At 32.4% G+C, this 20,114-nt stretch overlaps 1 protein-coding gene across 1 annotated transcript; it reads left to right on the top strand.

Moving 5' to 3' along the window:
• Nucleotides 1–16,969: 16,969 nt before the first annotated feature.
• Nucleotides 16,970–19,854, top strand: LOC145594733 (uncharacterized). The gene is made up of 5 exons (XM_081651067.1): nucleotides 16,970–17,096; nucleotides 17,237–17,384; nucleotides 17,513–17,620; nucleotides 19,101–19,175; nucleotides 19,491–19,854. The coding sequence occupies exons 2-5, from the start codon at nucleotides 17,251–17,253 to the stop codon at nucleotides 19,720–19,722; spliced, it is 549 nt and encodes a 182-aa protein (XP_081507193.1). The 5' UTR covers nucleotides 16,970–17,096; nucleotides 17,237–17,250; the 3' UTR covers nucleotides 19,723–19,854.
• The last annotated feature ends 260 nt before the right edge of the window (nucleotides 19,855–20,114 follow it).

Raw genomic sequence — 20,114 nt, 5'->3', positions numbered from 1 at the left:
AAATTTTTAATAAGTTGATTATAATATAATTGATAAAAGTTATTTTGGTCCTAAGAAATGAAATTTTTACCTAAACTTTGGATAGAAAAAGAACGAGCTAAAATTAACTTATAGGAAGTATAAATAATGGTAGAAAATAGTTCTACGGGCCTGTTCACATTTACTTAATTTTAGTTCAGTTCAGCTCCAATCAGTTCAGCTCAGCTCCAATCATTTCAGTTCAGCTCTTAATTTCCCTCTCTCATAAAATATTCATTTCAGCTCAATTCAGTTCAGTTCAGCTCCAATCAGTTTAGTTCAGCTCAATTCAGTAAATGTGAACAGGCCCTAAGAATTCACTCAATGTACTGTCATGTGCCATAAAGCATTAATGCATTATGTATATTGTACATAAATCGTTTCTTTTACTGTGTCATTTTGTACTATATAGTAATTAAGGCTAATTATAACAACTTCACTTAAATTTATCTTGTGAAGTAATCATTAAAGAGAGAATTAATTAATAGGCAATTTTTATTGTTGAATTGGTCGAAGTCATGCAAATTTAGCAATAAGCAGACTAGCTAATAAAAAAGAAGGCATGCACACAGCCAACGGCCTTGGATTAGAGGTGGCAAGGACAGCAAGGTACATACACTACACTTGATTTTCAACTCAATTTAAAGATTTAATTGTAGTGAGATCGAGGTTGATCACTTGTATTATTAAAATAAATACTAAAAAAGAAAGTGCGTGAATATCGATTAGTATAAAAGTTCAATTGTTGCAAGTCTATTCATTGAATAGAGGATCGGAGTTGTCTACAATAAAAAAAATGTGAGGAGATTAATGTATATTGGATAGAAAGTCAGAAACTACTACATACGTGATACGTTACAATATGGCTAGAACAATTACAACAGTTTTAAACAATATGTATGATAGAGACCTTATGAGCACGCGTCATAGGTTGAAATTGAAGGGAATATACGGATTATAGGGATCGGAGTGTTTGGTCAAAAAGTGAGCACAAATAATTAGATTTTCCTAGAGCTTTGGTGGGAAGTTTATTAGAATCGCTCATAATTGTAAATTGTAATGGACCTATCAATTTTCTCACTATACGTCTATACTACATATGTGGCAACAACAGAATTAATTATAGTACATACATTTAAACATTGATACATATATAGTACCAATACTCCATAAGTACGTGTATACTATCGTCCTTTATGTGTTTTAAAATAAATAAAATAAAACTACGTTTGTAAGTATTTGTCTTTCTTTTCGTCGATCCTTTGGCTTGTTCTACTACAACTCTACAAGTATGTGTTCTTTAACTGCCTCGCATTATTCTTCCCTATGAATACGTTTCAACGTACTATATTTATATCAACCATTGTGTTTGATTGTACATACAATTAAATATTTTTTCACAAATTATACTCCTCATATATTTTAATGAATTGAAATTGGGTTTAGACGAATTAGAAAGTCCCACTTCGCTTTCTCATAATTAAGTTTAGGTCGTCTCATGTCTCATATCTGATCATATAAGTCCAATAGATTCACATCAACTTCGTGTAAATTTTTTAATATGATAAATAAGTTTAGGTCTCATGTCTCATATCTGATCTGATCATATAAGTCCAATAGATTCACATAAACTTTGTGTAATTTTTTGTTATGATGCTCACAAGTTAAGGAAGATTTCACTTATTAATTAGCAATTTTGATATAATTGAAAAACAAGTGAAAAAAGAATACATACCAGTTTTCTTATTGGTATAAGTATGATTCCTACTTAGGGATTTTTGATCTCATTTCCAATACATAAATCACTCCTAGGTTTTTATCAATTTATTTGCAAGGTTTTTTTTTTTTTTTTTTTTTTTTTTTTTTTTTTTTTTTTTTTTTTTTTTTTTTGTGGAGAAATATTTGCAAGCCAATTAACATTTACATAACACAACATTGCATGGAGGTTGCGTACAACGCACTAGCTTCTGAAGAATAATGATAATAGAAAAACGACCTATCCTAAATTTATGCATAATGCAATATATGATCACTCATATCATGTATCGACATAAAAGTATAAATTTTCTGATAAAAAAAATTGGAGTCTAGAATGATTTACGTAGTGACGAGGCATTAGCTTTCTAATCAATCACATTAATAACTTTCTAATCAATCACAATATAACTCCTTGAAATAGAAGTCTCACGAAATTCTAGGTATATATAGAGTAATAACATTATCATATATAGGGTCGTGTTATTAGGAGCATGGAATGTAACAATGTAACATCCATTGCATGGATGGGAAATCAACGTACGCTCTACTTCAAATATGATGGCTCAACTCAACAACTTACATTTAATACGTAGCCTAATTTTCCTCCCAATATTAAGATATGGGTCCTGCTTTAGAAAGGACTAGGGCAAAAAAATAAAAAAAAAAAAAAATAAAAAAAAAAAAAAAATCATTTTTTCTTCAAAAAATAGAATAATTGTTCCTTGAAGTTTCAAGTGTGCATGCCCTTGTTTGCTTTAATGTACATAAACTTGCAATCATATTTTTGTTATATTGTAAAATTTATTACGACCAAAAACTTATGTCCTTGATATTCTATTCATAATCATGAAAAGAATTAATAAGTATTATTGTCGAATCCTGAGAGCTATAAATTTGGATTCGAGGTTTGCATGTATTGATAGAAGAAATGAGAGGTGTTAACAACCTTAATTAATAAGGGACAAATTTAAGTTTTCATCTCAAAAGTAATTGATAATAAGTGGAAACAAAGCGTGCCTCCTCAAACTTAGTAAAAATTAGTTCTCTACTTTAGGATGACTCATATCGTTACGTTATAACGTTAACAACTTTAAGTTCAACAAGTATGCATTTGTTATGCAAATATAGAGAATAGAATTAAATTGTGGAATACTAAACAATGTATGTCTATTTTCTTATATATAAAAACATCAATAAATAAATAAATAAATAAAAAACAAACAAGTTGTAAAAAAAAGACATAAAGCAACCAATAACCTAGCTTATAATATTGTCTTAGACAACTGGATTTCAAAATTAGAAATGTTTTAATAGGAATTCGTTTGTATATCATTTGAGTATTTGACATATAAATTTCAAGCAAATAATTGATACACCTAAAGGCGGCATCTGTTCACTAATAAATACTTAGTAGTATGGTTTATAAAAACCCAAAAAGAGAATTGAATAAAAGGGAATATAGGGTTGATCCCTAATTTATACCTTAAAATGGTTGGCACTATGCTTCCAATGGTTCCAAATATCTAATGAATACCCCAAATTATTTGAGATTCTCACTTTCCTTGTCTCCTAATTGAATTTGGTCACAGCCACCAATTTCAATCTTTCCTTCCTTGGTCTTATGCATTTTCTTTAATTTTAATCCACTCGGATCACATCGTTTTAAGTATATCTAAACATTTTTTAAAAAAAATTCATATTACATTTCATTTTTCTATGTAAGAAAATTGGTAAACTAATAACCGGCCTATTTATAAATAAAAATAAAGTATAGAGAACATATAGCATTAAACTAGAATTGAGAAAGTCCGGTACTAGAAAACAAAGGTAGAAATTGACATTTCCTTACATTTTCCTAATCTCTATTTTCTACTTTTGTGTATTGTTTGTTAGAAGTAATTAACAACGTTTTAGTATAATATATTATGCCAAGTTTTGTAAAACACTTATTAAATAATACAAGCCTAGTTGTATATGAGCTTATATTAATATATTTATATATTCACAAATCACAATAACATACTACGTATTCAAGTAATTCTCAAATAATAATGTCAGTAATAAAATAATAAGTGTGTTTCCAAAATTGTAAATTTCGTGATGGCAGCACTATGTGATGTGGTTCATCATCACCCTATCATGTCTTTCTCCATGATTGGCAAATTTGGAATCATTAACAGAATACACCAATTTTCTCGTTATTCTTTTATTTCTTTGTTTACTACCGTATTTTTTGTGGTGGCCATCACATTCTATTCACTTTTTCTTCCTTTTTTAAATCTTTCTCTTTGCATAATCATTAACCACCCTGTTTATTTTTAATATTTTTTTTTGTTATATTAGCCTTTTAAAAATTATTCATCTCCTAATATTTTTAAAAGTATCGTAATTAAAATATTATCAACTTTTTTTATCAAAAAAAATTAAAAAAACCTCTTATTGCATTACTTCTTTCTACCGCTATACAAATAAAAAATGATCTATTCTGAATAAAACATGTTCGATAGAGTATATAAACTAATCATAGGTATCAACAAGCTAATGATTAAAGCCCTATATATACTTTATATATCATTGATGGTTAAAGCTCAAAATTAATTTATACACTCGATCAATATTCATTATCAATTGAATTAGCTAGAATTTAACTTACTAAATTTTATTTTTACTAATGCTTTTATAAGTGAAACGAACCTAGGTATTGTTTACCCATATGGCCATATACAATATATTTGGATATGGGATAATACCTTAATTAATACGTGATTGATATACAATATTGATCCAATAATGAGAATACGCTTAATGGGAAGAATAAATATAAATGATTCATGTGTGATTTTTTTAAATCCACCATTTTAATGCGTGCTTCAAAATAATATTCACATTACTTTTAAATTGTATGCACGGACTTTGTCTAGCATAATCTATCTAATTTTAGTTGCTATGTCTATTTAAAGATAAAATTGGAGTAGTGACCAACTGATTACTGACCAATTCATTAATTTAGCAAAAGTATTACTTACACATTTTGCAATACTAGAATTGAAGGAAATTCTAAAAGCAATGCTATTATAAACATTCTCTTATATTGAAACTAGTAATTCCGCTGTCAAAAAAAAAAAAAAAAAAAAAGAAACTAGTAATTGAGTAAAATTCAATTAAAATCACATGTAAGAGTATATACTTGGACTAGCAATAAAATGGGACTTATTGTTCATTATAAAAAAAATTGTACCAAAAGATTATCCGTGAGTTTTTTATGTACTTCGTATATGACCTGTTTTGTTCACATTATATTCACTCATTTAGAGTGTAATAACTTTAAATAAGTTGTGTTCAAGAAATATATTATAAAATTAGTTCAAACAAGTGAAAATTAGATAAACAAAAAGCGTTTGTGTATCTCACATGTGATATAACTTACCGTTAAAATAACAAATATAAGTACTGTTTAGTACTCCGTACTTAACTAGGTGGCTATATAATGCATAGGAAGCAAAATGTTGAATATAAAAAATGGAGAATTCAAATGTAACTTTCTTATACGCGATTTGATCACTTTAAATATAAGCTAATCAAATTGAAATTAAAAGCGTGTTTGACATTTGACAAATATGAACGTTAGACTCATATCATAACCTTGTGTTTTTCTGTTTGTCTTATTTGTCCTTGTATAATTTGTAGAGAGTTATATTACATCAAGTCGTATTCATTTCTTATAATATAAGGTTGTGATATTTACTCAGCCGTCACAATCTATTGTTGCCGTGTTGGTAATTTATGGTCAAACATTTATGTCATTTGTTTTAAACTATTTACGCTAAATCTAATCCACAGTACTTGCTAACTAATACTTGTATGATTTACTTTTTTTTAAGGGGGGCTAGAAATAATATGGAGTACTTTATTACTTTTAACCTTTTTTTTTTTAATTTTTTGGGATAGATTATTACTTTTAACTTTGTTATTTTTACTTTTCTTTATGAAGAATATTATTGTCAATTTGTTAGAATGACTTATTTGTCGGTCAATTATTGTTGACAAATCACCAAACTATAATACCCAAAATAAGTTTGAAAGAGGAGTAATTGTTGATAAATCTTTTGAACAAAAGTAACATAAATGATAATCCCTTGGTACAACTTAGATTAAAAAAAAAATCTCATAAACGAGAAAACTCAAGTTTATAAGTCTGATTTACAAAAATTTACAATATAACTTAGCCATTTAATCGTTTCGAAATTGGAAATAGCTTTGTCAATTTATCTGTATTTTTTTTCTTCTCAAAAAAATGACGGATATAGAAATTGCCTGATTAATGAGTCTCCCTCATAAACTGATAAATTTATTGTCTAATTGATCATTCTTCATCAAAAGGAATTCTGTTTACTACGGGCCTGTTCTCATTGACTGAACTCAGCTGAACTGAACTGAACTCAGCTGAACTGAACTGAACTGAACTGAAATGAATATTTTATAAGAGAAGGAAATTGGGAGCTGAACTGAACTGAATTGAACTGAATTGAACTGAACTGAGCTGAACTGAACTGAACTGAATTTCAACGTAAGAAAACAGGCCCTACTAGTATAAAAATTAAAATTATTGTAAAAAATCCTAAAGTTACAATAATGTCAAATCACAGTCCTACCATTAAATTTGCAGGCTACTTACGTGTCATAGCCTTAATTATTAACGTGGTCTCTCTATAGCTAGGGGTTTTCTTATTTTAGGGCCATAGACCCTTATTTCTATTTATAGTATGTGGTTTTGTGTCGGTGACATATGAAGTTATGAACCATGCTAGCTTCAGGTTGTTTGGCCTTTTTTTTTTGGTTTTTACTAGCCGAAATTCGATTATTTACACCTTTTAAATTTTAATACAGTGCTTAATGATTAATGCAACTATTTGCACAAAAAATGTCCTAAGATTATTGTAACGAATCTATAAAACATATTAAAGCGTAACTGCGTAAGGAACAAGTCAAACGACAAAAAAAAATGACACTCCATAATACTTTTTTTTAGAGGGGAGGAAATGCAAGTTTTGTTTATCACAAGGACAAAAATGTAATTTTTGTGGTAAAAATGAGTTAATATTGGGAGTAAGTAATGTAATTTGTAAATAGACGATATTAATTGAGATTATAGGGCAGGAAATATGGATACTTCTATTCTTTGAGATTCACCATCAATTTACCACAACAATAATCATTAATAATAATCGTTGTAGGTTTGTAAGAGATATAGTTATCACATAATATATTTTTAAACGTTTTTAAAATGTTTTGCGAATTAAACTTTATTTTATTTTCCATATGATAATTGCATCCTTTAAAAATAAAGAAATTAAAAGAAAAATGAAAGTGAGATCGATCTAAAACTGCAATGAGCTGACGTATTACAATAAAGTAATGATGTATAATGGTTTCAAAAAAAAAAAAGTAATGATGTATAAGATGGCAATGAACCATACACAATTCTTTGATTTTGGGTGTAGCTGATTGTTTTGGCTTTCAAGTTACTTGAATTATGTTCAAGTTTCGGTTTATTCTCAAGTCAAGTTAATTATGAATTGAGCAAGTCTTGAAATTTATAAACCCAACAAGATTATACTCCGTCATTGAATAATATCTATTGCAAACCGAAATAGGTCATGTCAAAGAATATATTGGCATGAAGCAATTTGGTTATTGTCTCTCCTTAGCTCCTCCAATGAAATTAACTGTTATTTTAGTGAAATATGTTACTGGTGTGACTTTGTCACGTCTAGTTCAATTCATTATTCAGGCATTGGCCTTGCCTCCACCCCCCCTAAAAAAAAATATAATTTTGAGCTCAATGTTTGTCACTACAAAACTTACTTGATTTTTTTTTTTTATTTATTTAAATTTTTTTTTTTTTTTTTTTTGTTTGACAATGACTTAGGGCCTGTTCACATTTATTGAACTGAGCTGAACTGAACTGATTGGAGCTGAACTGAACTGAACTAAATGGAACTGAATTAAGCTGAAATGGATATTTTATGAGAGAGAGAAATTAAGAGCTGAACTGAACTGAACTGAAATGAAATTAAGTAAATGTGAACAGGCCCTTACTTGAATTAGTCATTGAAAAATTATTATAATGTCATTATTTAGGGCCTGTTCACATTTACTTAATTTCAGTTCAGTTCAGTTCAGTTAAGCTCCAATCAGTTCAGTTCAGTTCAGTTCAGTTCAGCTCCTAATTTCCCTCTATCATAAAATATTCATTTCAGCTCGGTTCAGTTCAGTTCAGTTCAGTTCAGCTCCTAATTTCCCTCTCTCATAAAATATTCATTTCAGCTCGGTTCAGTTCAGTTCAGTTCAGCTCTAATCAGTTCAGTTCAGTTTAGTTCAGCTCACTTCAGTAAATATGAACAGGCCCTTAATTGATTTGGAAATGTTGTTTTTGTTGCATGTTTAACTAATTTGTCAATGCATGCACTGTACTAATCAAACTTTACCATAGGTTTTCATTCCATTATTAATTATATTACGCATATCTATTGCTTCTAGCTTGATCATAAGGTCATTTCTAATGCCCCATACTCTAGCTCATTAATTGCGTATATTATGACAAGCTAGCTTAGGCAACCTTTGGTACCTTGTCACAAACTCAAAAGAGTTGTCATGTAACTTGCGGTTATGTTTGATGCTAATATGCTATGTGGCAAATTCGTCATAATATAATAAGGTATGTTATGACAAAAATAAACTTTATATGTTAACATTACTCATGCTCTTATCTAATATATCTGTCGAAACTAGTTGAAGAAAATATAAACTTTGTATTCGAAGTATTCGAATAGATTTACGTTAAGGACTATATATCTTAATAGTCCATCCTATTATTTGCATTGAAATTAAAATATAAATATTTACTTTGAATAACATCAATCATTCATTAAGAATAAAAATTGTAGAAATTTAAATTAAATAATCTACTCGTATAAGAAAGACCAAGACAAAGAAATAAGTTTACAGAAATAATTGATAGCTAGCTTAGAAGTTAGAACCAACTGCCGCATTATACAGTACAGCATGTCCTATTAACATGCATCATTTATCACATTGACGTACAATTAATTAAGTTGGAGGCAATAACTCAATGCAAACAATTAACTCAAATATGGTTACATACATTTGAAATTACTTAAAGTAAATAAACAGCTAATCACAACACATAATTATTGCTTGTACATGTGATAATTCTTATATTATTTATAATAAATTCATGAAATTATTTATACTCTAAAGTTTTCCCTAATTGTGGAGGCTAAGTAATTTTAGCATATACAATTCAAGTCAATGACATAACTCACACCAACCATATATTCTGTTGTTATAGAAAATGCTTAATGACTTTAATATAAAATATAGTTATTAGCACAACACGGCACTTTATTTCTGGAATAAATGATGAATATTTTCATAACAATAATAAAAAAAATTATAAATTAAGTTAGTTCGTGGAATATCATATGATTAGAAGGTTGGTGATTGACTGACCTTTGGATTTGTAGTATCATACAATAGTATAGTTTTGGATGTATATATGTTATGTTACTTATATACAACTTGCAAGTGGACAAATCAAAACTCTTTAAAACTTTCTAAATAAATTAAAAATAAAGATTATGAGCCCTACAACTTAAGTTCGTGAAGTTAATAGGAGAGATTGTAAGGACCAACTATTTTTTTCTAGAGAGGTCCTACCACTAGGGGTGGCGGCCGAGCAATAACGGGAGGAAGTCCTAAGATGAATAAGATGATGATAAAGGTGTGCCATGTGTCTATAATGAAAAATTAATGAGTACGATCATTGTTTTTTTTTTTGGAAACTACCAACCTCGAGATTGGAAGGTTATGCCTGGTGGTTAATTGGTTATATTGGGATCCAAACATTTCTGGAATTGCATTGGTGATCATAAAATAATTAAATTAGTGGTTATATTTAGCTCCAAACAACATTATTATATGTCTCTAGGATGCATTCTCTACCACCACTTGAGTTTTCGACACTGGGTTTCAAAATCTTCGAAAATGACCTGATTTAGTAAATTATATATAGGCTTCAATTTTTGTCCTTCAAAAAACATTTTTAGACTCAAAAATGTTACGCATTAATGTGCTTCCTACTTTCCTAGGGTTCTCAAAGGGCCTTGGGAGGATTACTTGGTGATCTGATCAGAATTATCTCATTCATACCTTGCCCCATTCCTAGCTCTCGTTATCATGTCTTTAGATGCATTGTCTTGTGATGCATTATATTGTTTTGCCTTAGCTTGCCTTGTGTTTCCTTGCCTTGCCTTGGCCCTAAGGCAAACCAATATGCTACTTTTTATTTCCAATAATAGGTATTCTTAAGGATGAGGTAGTTCAATTCGAGCTGAGTTTAGTGTGCTTGAGGTATTCTTAAGGATGACAAAGTAGTTCACGAATTCGTCCAAGTCATTGTCATCGATAATATTTTCAAGTTTCTTTTTATACGAGTATGTCTTATAAGGTTTTATAATAGCTAAATATCTTTCTAAGAGTTCTAAAACAAGTATACAAATAGAATGATTAATGACTAATAAATCACTCAAAGTCTCAAAATATCCTCCAAATATTGACCCTGTAAAATTATGAACCTAATTTCTTCCATTGATATAGTACACATAGATTATACTTCGTATAAAAACAAAATTATATATGTATAGGTCTACTTCAAAAGTTTTAAGTGTCAACATTTAGCAATTTTAAAGCTATTTCTCTAATTCGATAGGGATTAATAACCTGTCTTGATTTTGAGATAGATACTAATAGAATGACGTTGTTAATTAAATCAATACCCAAGATATGAAAGGTACGTGATGACATGAAATATTGGGTTTGGACAATATTAAATGACGATTTTCAAGAGGCTAAACAAGAAAAATGTTAATTAAAAATTTAAAATGTCCACTGAGAGTTCGACACATGGACAATTGTGGAGAATTATGGCCTAGTGTACGTCAACCTCAACCTTCATATTTCCAGCAAAAATTGCTAATTTACTAGTGCCATTTCTATGTGAACGTGGTCTCTACTCTCAAGTTAGACTTTAATTAATTTAAAGTCCAATGAAAAATAATGGCAATAATAATAGAATTAAATAGAAGACACTACAATAGTACAATACTACATGTATGTTCCAATGTTCTTATTCTTCTATTACTCTTTTGGTTTCATTATGACAATTTTAAATGATTATTGACGTCTAATATCATCATATGTAGCACCGTACCAGATTCATTGATTGACAAAACTATTTGGTATTATAATTTTCTTTATATCTCAATTAATTTTTTTATTTTGTAAACAAATATAAATACTTCATTCAGCAAGCTAAACATGGAATAAGTCATGTTAGATCTACTAAATTTTGAACCATTTGCTATAATTATTTAAACATGTAAATACCCTTTTAGATCAATGTTGATTGACTTTCGGATCTTAAATACAAATATACTCTTATAAATATATATTTCTAAGTAAATAGCAAACTTCATACTAGACTATTGTAATTCGTTGATAAAATTGTAATCTTGAGATTAACATATTTTTTTATTCAAAGCTTGTTCATTATGAAGTATACTACATCTTTTTGATATTTTAAGTGAATACACCCATAAAGAGCACTAAAATACGTTATATATCCTTAAACACCTATTTTGAAAATTGAGGGCAGCACCTTGACTTTCTTTATCTAGGCACAAGACAAGATAAAGGCTCCACAAAGCCAAGCCGAGCCAAAGGCGTAAGACAATACGAAGTACATAATAAGACATTTTAAGACGTGAAAATGAGAGGTGGGTGGCTAGCCAGGAAATAATATATGAGATGGTTCCGTGCATTAAGGCCTCTCGGGGCCCTTTGAAAACCCAAAGAAGCACCTCACAACATAACTTTTTCGAGTCCAAAAATGTTTTTCAAGAGACCAAATGCGAGGGGCATATATTCACGAAAGTGGGCCATTTTCAAATATTTTGGGGCTAGTGTTGAAACCTTAAGTGATGGTAAGGTAAACATTTTAAGGATCATATAATGTTGTTTGAAACTAAATACAGTCACTAATCAGTCGCATAAAAGTTTAGGGTTGCCTAGAACTAATGAAGAGAGGGTCGTACATAATTGCTAAATTGATTGTTTTAAGGAAAAATGGATGGTTTACAGGACCCAGCTGGTCTCTCAGAGTCCTGTAGCTGCTATGGAAAGCGCTCCGACCTCTATCCTTTTCATATTAAATAAAAAGTCCAAAACTGAAGATTATGCCTATAATCCACACTTTTTAATGAAATTTTGAGGTTTCGGGACCCGGTGGCGAAAAGTCTTGAGACCCCTAAGGGTACATCCCGGGGTCATATAATGTCGTTTGAAATCATATATGATCATTATATGTTGTCATAAACATCCGTGGTAGGCTTGAGTTTGCGAAATCACTGCAAGTTGTGAACAAGTAAAATGACCGTTTAACGGTATATTGGACGGTTCCACCGACCCAATTGGACTCCTGGAGGGTTTTAGAGACCATGATAAACATCTCGGCAATTTTTATTTCCAGAAGAAAAATGGTCAAAAAATCACAAAGTTGAAGGATATTATAATCCACGCTTTTTGAGGAAAATTTGAGGTTTCGAGGCCCGGTACGGTGGTGAAAAGTGTTGAGACCCTAGGGTATATATCTCGGGGTCAAATAATGCCGTTTAAAACCATATATGATCATTATATTTGTCATAAACGTACGTGGTAGGCTTGAGTTTATGAAATCACTGCAAGTTGTGAACAGGTAAAATGACCGTTTAAGAACATATTGGATGGTTCCACCGACCCAATTAGACTACTAGAGACTATTAGGGACCATGGTAAACATCTCGGCAATTTTTAATTTCGGTCGAAAAAAGGTCAAAAAATTAAAAAATTGAAGTCTATAATCCACGCTTTTTGAGGATAATTTGAGGTTTTGGGGCCCGATGGCAAAAAACCTTGAAACCCTAAGGGATACATCTCGGGGTTGTATAATTCCGTTTGAAACCATATATGATCATTATATGTTGTCAACAACGTCCGTGGTAGGCTTGAGTTTACGAAATCACTTTAAATTGTGAACGGGTAAAATGATCGTTTAAGGGCATATTGGATGGTTCCACCGACCCAATTTGACTCCCAGAGGATATTAGGGACCATGGTAAACATCTCGGCAATTTTAAATTTCGGGCGAAAAAGGTCAAAAAATTACAAAATTGAAGGCTATAATCATTATATGTTGTCATAAACGTCCGTGGTTGGCTTGAGTTTACGAAATCATTTCGAGTTGTGAACGGGTAAAATGATCGTTTAAGTGCATATTAGACGGTTCCACCGACCCAATTTTACTCCTGTAGGATATTAGGGACCATGGTAAACATATCGGCAATTTTATTTCCGGGCGAAAAATGGTCAAAAAATTACAGAATTGAAGGCTATAATCTACGCTTTGTTAGGAGATTTAAAGGTTTAAGGGCCCGGTGGCGAAAAGCCTTGAAACCCGGAGGGATATATCTCGGGGTTATATTATGCCGTTTGAAACTATATATGATCATTATATGTTGTCAGAAATGTCCGTGGTAGGCTTGAGTTTACGAAATCATTGTAAATTGTGAACGGGTAAAATGACCGTTTAAGGGCATATTGGATGGTTCCGCCAACCCAATTTGACTTCCGGAGGATATTAAAGACCATGATAAACATCTCGATAATTTTTAATTCCGGTCGAAAAATGGTTATAAAATAACAAAATTGAAGGCTATAATCCACGCTTTTTTAGGAAATTTTGATTTTTCGGTGCCTGGTGCAGCCTTGAAACCCTGAGCGATACATCTTGGGGTCATATAATCCGTTCAAACCATATATGATCATTATATGTTGTAAGAACGTACGTGGTAGGCTTGAGTTTACGAAATCACTGTAAATTGTGAACGGGTAAAATGACTGTTTAAGGGCATATTGGATGGTTCCACCAACCCAAATTGACTTCCAGAGGATATAAGGGACCATGGTAAACATTTCCACAATTTTAAATTCCAGTTGAAAAAAGGTCATAAAATAACAAAATTGAAAGCTATAATCAACGCTTTTCGAGTAAAATTTGATGTTTCGGGGCCCGGTGGCGAAAAGTCTTGAAACCCTAAGGGATACATCATGTTGTCATATAATGCCGTTTGACCCATTGATGATCATTTTATGTTGTCATAAACGTTTGTGGTAGGCTTGAGTTTACGAAATCACTGCAAGTTGTGAACGGGTAAATGGCCGTTTAAGGGCATATTGGACGGTTCCACCGACCCAGTTTGACTCCCGGAGGATATTAGGGTCCGCGGTAAAAATCTCGGCAATTTTTATTTCCGGGTGAAAAAAGGTCAAAAAAATTACAAAATTGAAGGCTATAATCCACGCTTTTTGATGAATTTTGAGGTTTCGAGTCCTAGTGGCGAAAAGTCTTGAGACCCTAAGGGATACATTTCGGGGTCATATAATGTCGTTTGAAACCATATATGATCATTATATGTTGTCATAAATATCCGTGGTAGACTTGAGTTTACAAAATCAGTACAAGTTGCGAACACGTGAATTAACCGTTTAAGGGAATATTAGTTGGTTCCACCGACCCAATTGGACTTTTGGAGGGTATTAGAGACCATGGTAAAAATCTCAGCAATTTTTAATTCTGGGCGAAAAAAGGTCAAAAATTACAATATTGAAGGCTATAAATCCACGTTTTTTTCAGAAATTTTGAAGTTTTGGGTTCCGGTGGCGAAAAGAATTGAGACCCTAGGGAATATATCTCGGGGTTATATAATGTCGTTTGAAACCATATTTGATCATTATATGTTGTTATAAACGTCCATGGTAGGCTTGAATTTACGAAATCACTATTAATTGTGAACAGGTAAAATGACTGTTTAAGGGCATATTGGATGGTTCCACCAACCCAATTAGACTCCCGGAGGATATTAGGGACCATGGTAAACATCTCGACAATTTTTAATTTCCCGGCGAAAAAATGTCAAAAAATTACAAAATTAAAGCTATAATCCACGTTTTTTTGAGGAATTTTGAGGTTTTGGGGCCTGGTGGCGAAAAGCCTTGAGACCTTAGGAAATATATCTCGGGGTTATGTAATGCCGTTTGAAACCATATATGATCATTATATGTTGTCATAAATATCCGTGGTAGGCTTGAGTTTACGAAATTATTATAAATTGTGAACAGGTAAAATGACTGTTTAAGGCATATTGGATGATTCCACCGAATCAATTTGACTTCCGAAGTATATTAGGGAACATGGTAAACATCTCGACAATTTTTAATTCCGGTCGAAAAAAGGTCATAAAATAACAAAATTGAAGGCTATAATCCACGCTTTTTGAGTAAATTTGATTTTTCGGGGCCTGGTGGCAAAAAACCTTGAAACCTTGAGGGATACGTGCATCTTAGGGTCATATAATGCTGTTTGAACAATATATGATCATTATATGTTGTCATAAACAGCCGTGGTAAGCTTGAGTTTACGAAATCATTGTAAATTGTGAACGGGTAAAATGACCGTTTAAGGGCATATTGGATGGTTCTACCGATCCGATTTGACTCCCGGATGATATTAGGGACCATGGTAAAAATCTCGACAATTTTTAATTCCGGCCGAAAAAAGGTCATAAAAAACAAAATTGAAGGCTATAATCCACACTTTTTGAGTAAAATTAGATGTTTCGGGGGCGCTGGCGAAAAGCTTTGAAACCCTAAGGGATACATCTCGGGGTCATATAATGCTGTTTGAACCATATATGATCATTATATGTTGTCATAAACGTCTGTGGTAGGCTTGAGTTTACGAAATCACTGCAAGTTGTGAGCGGGTAAAATTGCCGTTTAAGGGCATATTGGACGGTTCCACCGACCCAATTTGACTCCCGGAGGATATTAGGGTCCACGGTAAAAATCTCGGCAATTTATTTCTGGGCGAAAAAAGGTCAAAAACTTACAAAATTGAAGGCTATAATCCACGCTTTTTGAAGAATTTTGAGGTTTCGGGGCCCGGTGGCGAAAAGCCTTGAGACCCTAAAGGATACATCTCCGGGTCATATAATTCCGTTTGAAACCACCATATTATCATTATATGTTGCCATAAACGTCTGTGGTAGGCTTGATTTTACGAAATCACTTCAAGTTGTGAACGGGTAAAATGATCGTTTAACGGCATATTTGATGGTTCCACCAACCCAATTGGACTCTTGGAGGGTATTATGGATTATGGTAAACATCTCGACAATTTTTATTTTTGGACAAAAAAAGGTCAAAAAATTACAAAAATTGAAAGCTGTAATCCACGTTTTTTTTAAGAAATTTTGAGGTTTTGGGGCCCGGTGGCGAAAAGTGGCAATTTTGAAAGCTATATAATCCTCCCCATTGTTTAAGTACAGGCTGGATTCAAATCATTGTCGGTTAAGGTCGGGTTCTCGGGTCGGGTCAGTTTTTGATAGCTTTAGGGTCTCAATACTTTTCGTCACCGGGCCCCGAAACCTCAAAAATTCCTCAAAAACCGTGGATTATATAGCCTTTAATTTTGTAATTTTTTGACCTTTTTTCGCCCGGAAATAAAAATTGCCGAGATGTTTACCATGGTCCCTAATACCCTTTGAGAGTTTAATTGGGTGGGTGGAACCATCCAATTTTCCTTTAATTGTCATTTTACCCGTTTTCGTACATGCCTTTGTATTGGCTATAAGCTCTCACGGGTCCTTTACGTTGCGGATGTTGCCGGGATTCATCCCGTAGTGTTCCGTGAAATTCCAACACCAGCTCCCGACACCTCCTAAATCGAGCGTTATACTTATATTTCACTAACTTGCCCGTATTTTTGATATTTTATGACCCGATGTTAAAAAATTAAATGAAAGTAGGGATACGAAGTATAATGTTATTTGAAATCAAATACGCTCATTAATCAGTCACATAAAATTTGTGGTGGTCTTGTGTTAATGGAGATACCCCGTAATAGGGCATTAGAGTCTCTTCGAGAAAAAAAAATAATAATAATAATAAAAAAATAAAAAATAAATAAAAAATAAAAATTCCAACTTTTATTGTTTACCCTAACAAAAATCTTCTTCACGCCTAGTTTAGTGGTTTCACTTCACTTTGCCTCATTGCCTGTCTTTTTTCTCTGAACTTCGCCGGAGCTTCACCGGAGCTTCATCGGAGATTCATCGGAAGTTTCAGTCATCACTACTAATCAGGTATTCATTCTCTCTTTTCCACACTTCTTCCCAATTCTTAGCCTTTTCCATTCTCTTTCCCCACCTCATTTTTTGGGGTTTAGGGTTTATGGTCTGATTTTTAGGGTTTTACACTTTCTCAAATTCTCTCTCTTTCTCAGCTAAATTAGGGAACATGAGGAAGCTCAAATTTCATGAACATAAGCTTTTGAAGAAATTAAACATCTTAGAATGGAAAAGAGAAGGTGGTCACAGAGAAGCCTCTGTTATGCAGCGTTACCATATTACCGATCGTGACGATTACAAGAAGTATCAATCTCTTTCCTCTTTATTATACTCTTAATTTCGTTTTCTGGGTTGCAATTTTTGATGGGTTTTATGTAATTCTTGTATTTTTTTTGCTGATTGTTCTCTTATTTTCGAGTGTCGAAAAACAGGTATAATAGTTTGTGTAGGATGACGCAGAAATTGGTTAGCATTTTGAAGCAGATGGACCCGAAAGACCCTGATCGAATTGAGATGACTGATAATCTATTGGAAAAGCTGTGAGCTTTCTTTCTTGTTTTCTCTTTGATTTTTGGTGGTATTGTATGTTGGATTGAATACTTGTTGACTTTTAATTTGATACATTGTATAATATTGTACTTTGTTGAATTGGTTGGTTGTTGAATGTGGAATCATACAATATATATTAGGGATTCGAGTCGTAGTGTGCAGTTTGGAACTAATTGTGTCGTTTTACAGCCAAGAGTTAGTTACTGCTAAGTATTAAATGGGATTTTTCTGTTTGATTAATATTGATTTTAGGGAATAGAATGATGGTAAAGGAAGTCTTGTTTTGCTCAATGGTGTGAAGCAATTTTTCTGTAATCAATTTACAGGTGTTTATTTACTTAGCATATATCATGGTATGAATTTAGGTTGAGACTTGCAGTTTATTCCATGTGATGGAGGTAATAGATATGTTTAGAGGATTGTTTTGTTGTTAGAAACTTGCTATGCCATTGTCGCTGATTGTGAGTTATATGGCAATTAAGTATTGTCGTGATGCTTCTTGAATGATGCCAGTTTTAAATATTGAAATGGAGGCCAAGAAAGTTCTGCTTTGCTTCTTGATTGATGCCAGTTTTAAGGATTGAAATGGAGGCCAAGAAAGTCCTGCTTTGCTCTTTGATCAAGAAAAAGGGATTACTCGTTATTAATCCACTTGACAAACTGTGTCACTCAATGCAGCGTATCATAAACTTTTTAGATGATAAGATGTGGTTCCTGTATTAGTTAGAACCCCAGGTTACCTGCCCTAGGCAATCATTCTCACCCCCAAAACCACACATACCCCCTCGCCCATCCTCCCCACACTTGGCTGCATTTAACCAAGGCTAGTGACTTGGTTATATGGGACCACTGTGCTATCCCTTATCTCTATTTATTATATATACTACATGGTTATTTGTAGTTTCCACATTCTCGCATTGTCATATTGCTTGATTGTTTCAATAAATTGTAAAGTGAGGATATGGTTCTCATTTCTCAAACTCCATGATAGATTGATAGGGGACCAGGCCAACTACACCTAGCCAAATTGACTTCATAACAACAACAACAACAACTACAACAAAGCCTTATTCCCAAATTGATTTGGGGTTGGTTAACATAAATCGTCTTAAGGAACTGTCCAAATTGACTTGACCCAGACCAAAAATTGTAGTTCTGGCTTTCTGTTTATGTATTGCTCCCATTTAGTGTGTGATGATTATTGTATCCATTAGTGTAACAGACAGCTGCCTGGCATCAAATTTTTGTCCTTTCACTTAGTTTGGATTGTATGATGATCAGATGATGTATCTAATTATTGTTTCTCATCGTTATTCATATTTGTTCGAGCCTTGTACTGCAAAAGTGAAAGAAACCACAATTGTAGAGCTGTTGAAATTAAAAGAAACATGTCTTCTATTTTTATGATGTTGATTAAGCTGCAAATTTCAAGCTTTTCTCACATACCATTGTATTTTCTTTTTTTTACAGATATAATATGGGTGTAATACCCAACAGGAGAAGCTTGGCTGTTTGTGAACGGTTGAGTGTGTCATCTATCTGCAGGTTAATGTGTTTTACTATGTAAACCTGTTACTGGATCCATGGCTTTTCTATACTTTTGTTGCTTTATTTTGTCTAAAGAAGGGATTGCATAAGGGCATAAGGCTGTATTCATGGTTCACACAATTCAAATTCCTTGTAAAGGAAACAAACAATTATTCTAATTTATTAAACATTATTTTCTTGGCTGAAAGCTTGAATTCCTTGCCCAAGGAAACAAAAATACCGCTATATGAGTATATAATAGCATAAGTAAAAAAAAAAAAAAAAAGTAACCCTTGCATGTAAAGATCCTGAAGTTCCCCTCTTTGTTTGCAGACGGAGGCTGTCGTACATACTGGTGCATTTGAAGTTTGCTGAGTATCTGAAAGAAGCTGTGACATACATTGAACAGGGACACATTCGAGTGGGTACCGAGACAGTGACAGACCCAGCATTCCTTGTTACCAGGAATATGGAAGATTTTGTAACCTGGGAAGATTCATCCAAGATAAAGAAGAAAGTATTACAATATAATGACAAATTGGATGACTATGATCTTATGCAGTAGTGAGCTATGGTGAATACTCATGGTTCTTTTTTGTTGGGGATTCCATAAATTTTAGGCCTTTTGTACTTTGAACTTGCATGAAATTGCTGTACTGGTTACACAGTTGAAATCAAATCATATATTATTGTTCAATCAATTTGTGTAGTTGTATGCAGTAAATTGACTGTTTTTGGATTGGAATCAAATTGTGTAAAACAATGGACCTCAATCTATTTGGTTAAATACTGGTCTAGGTCCATCATATAGGCTTTACCTCTTTTATCTTCAATGTATGAAGAATCTGACTACTTTCTAGGCCTGAATTCCTGTAATCTTTTATCTTTATGCTATATTCACTATCAAATACGTTTACTAATGTCTTTTAATCTGATGAACTCATATCTAGTAATGGA

This window comes from Chenopodium album, chromosome 19 (assembly GCF_948465745.1).
Source record: "Chenopodium album chromosome 19, dcCheAlbu1.1, whole genome shotgun sequence".
NCBI lineage: Eukaryota > Viridiplantae > Streptophyta > Magnoliopsida > Caryophyllales > Amaranthaceae > Chenopodium > Chenopodium album.
Note: the sequence above shows the minus strand (reverse complement) of the source record. Positions and strands in the feature narration are given on the sequence as shown.

Excerpts from the sequence above, each read along its gene's own strand:
- LOC145594733 (XM_081651067.1), top strand. The coding sequence starts at position 17,251 with ATGAGGAAGCTCAAATTTCATGAACATAAGCTTTTGAAGAAATTAAAC. Across the intron at positions 17,621-19,100 it reads GATAATCTATTGGAAAAGCT|ATATAATATGGGTGTAATAC; the intron begins GTGAGCTTTCTT and ends TTTTTTTTACAG. Across the intron at positions 19,176-19,490 it reads AGTGTGTCATCTATCTGCAG|ACGGAGGCTGTCGTACATAC; the intron begins GTTAATGTGTTT and ends CTTTGTTTGCAG.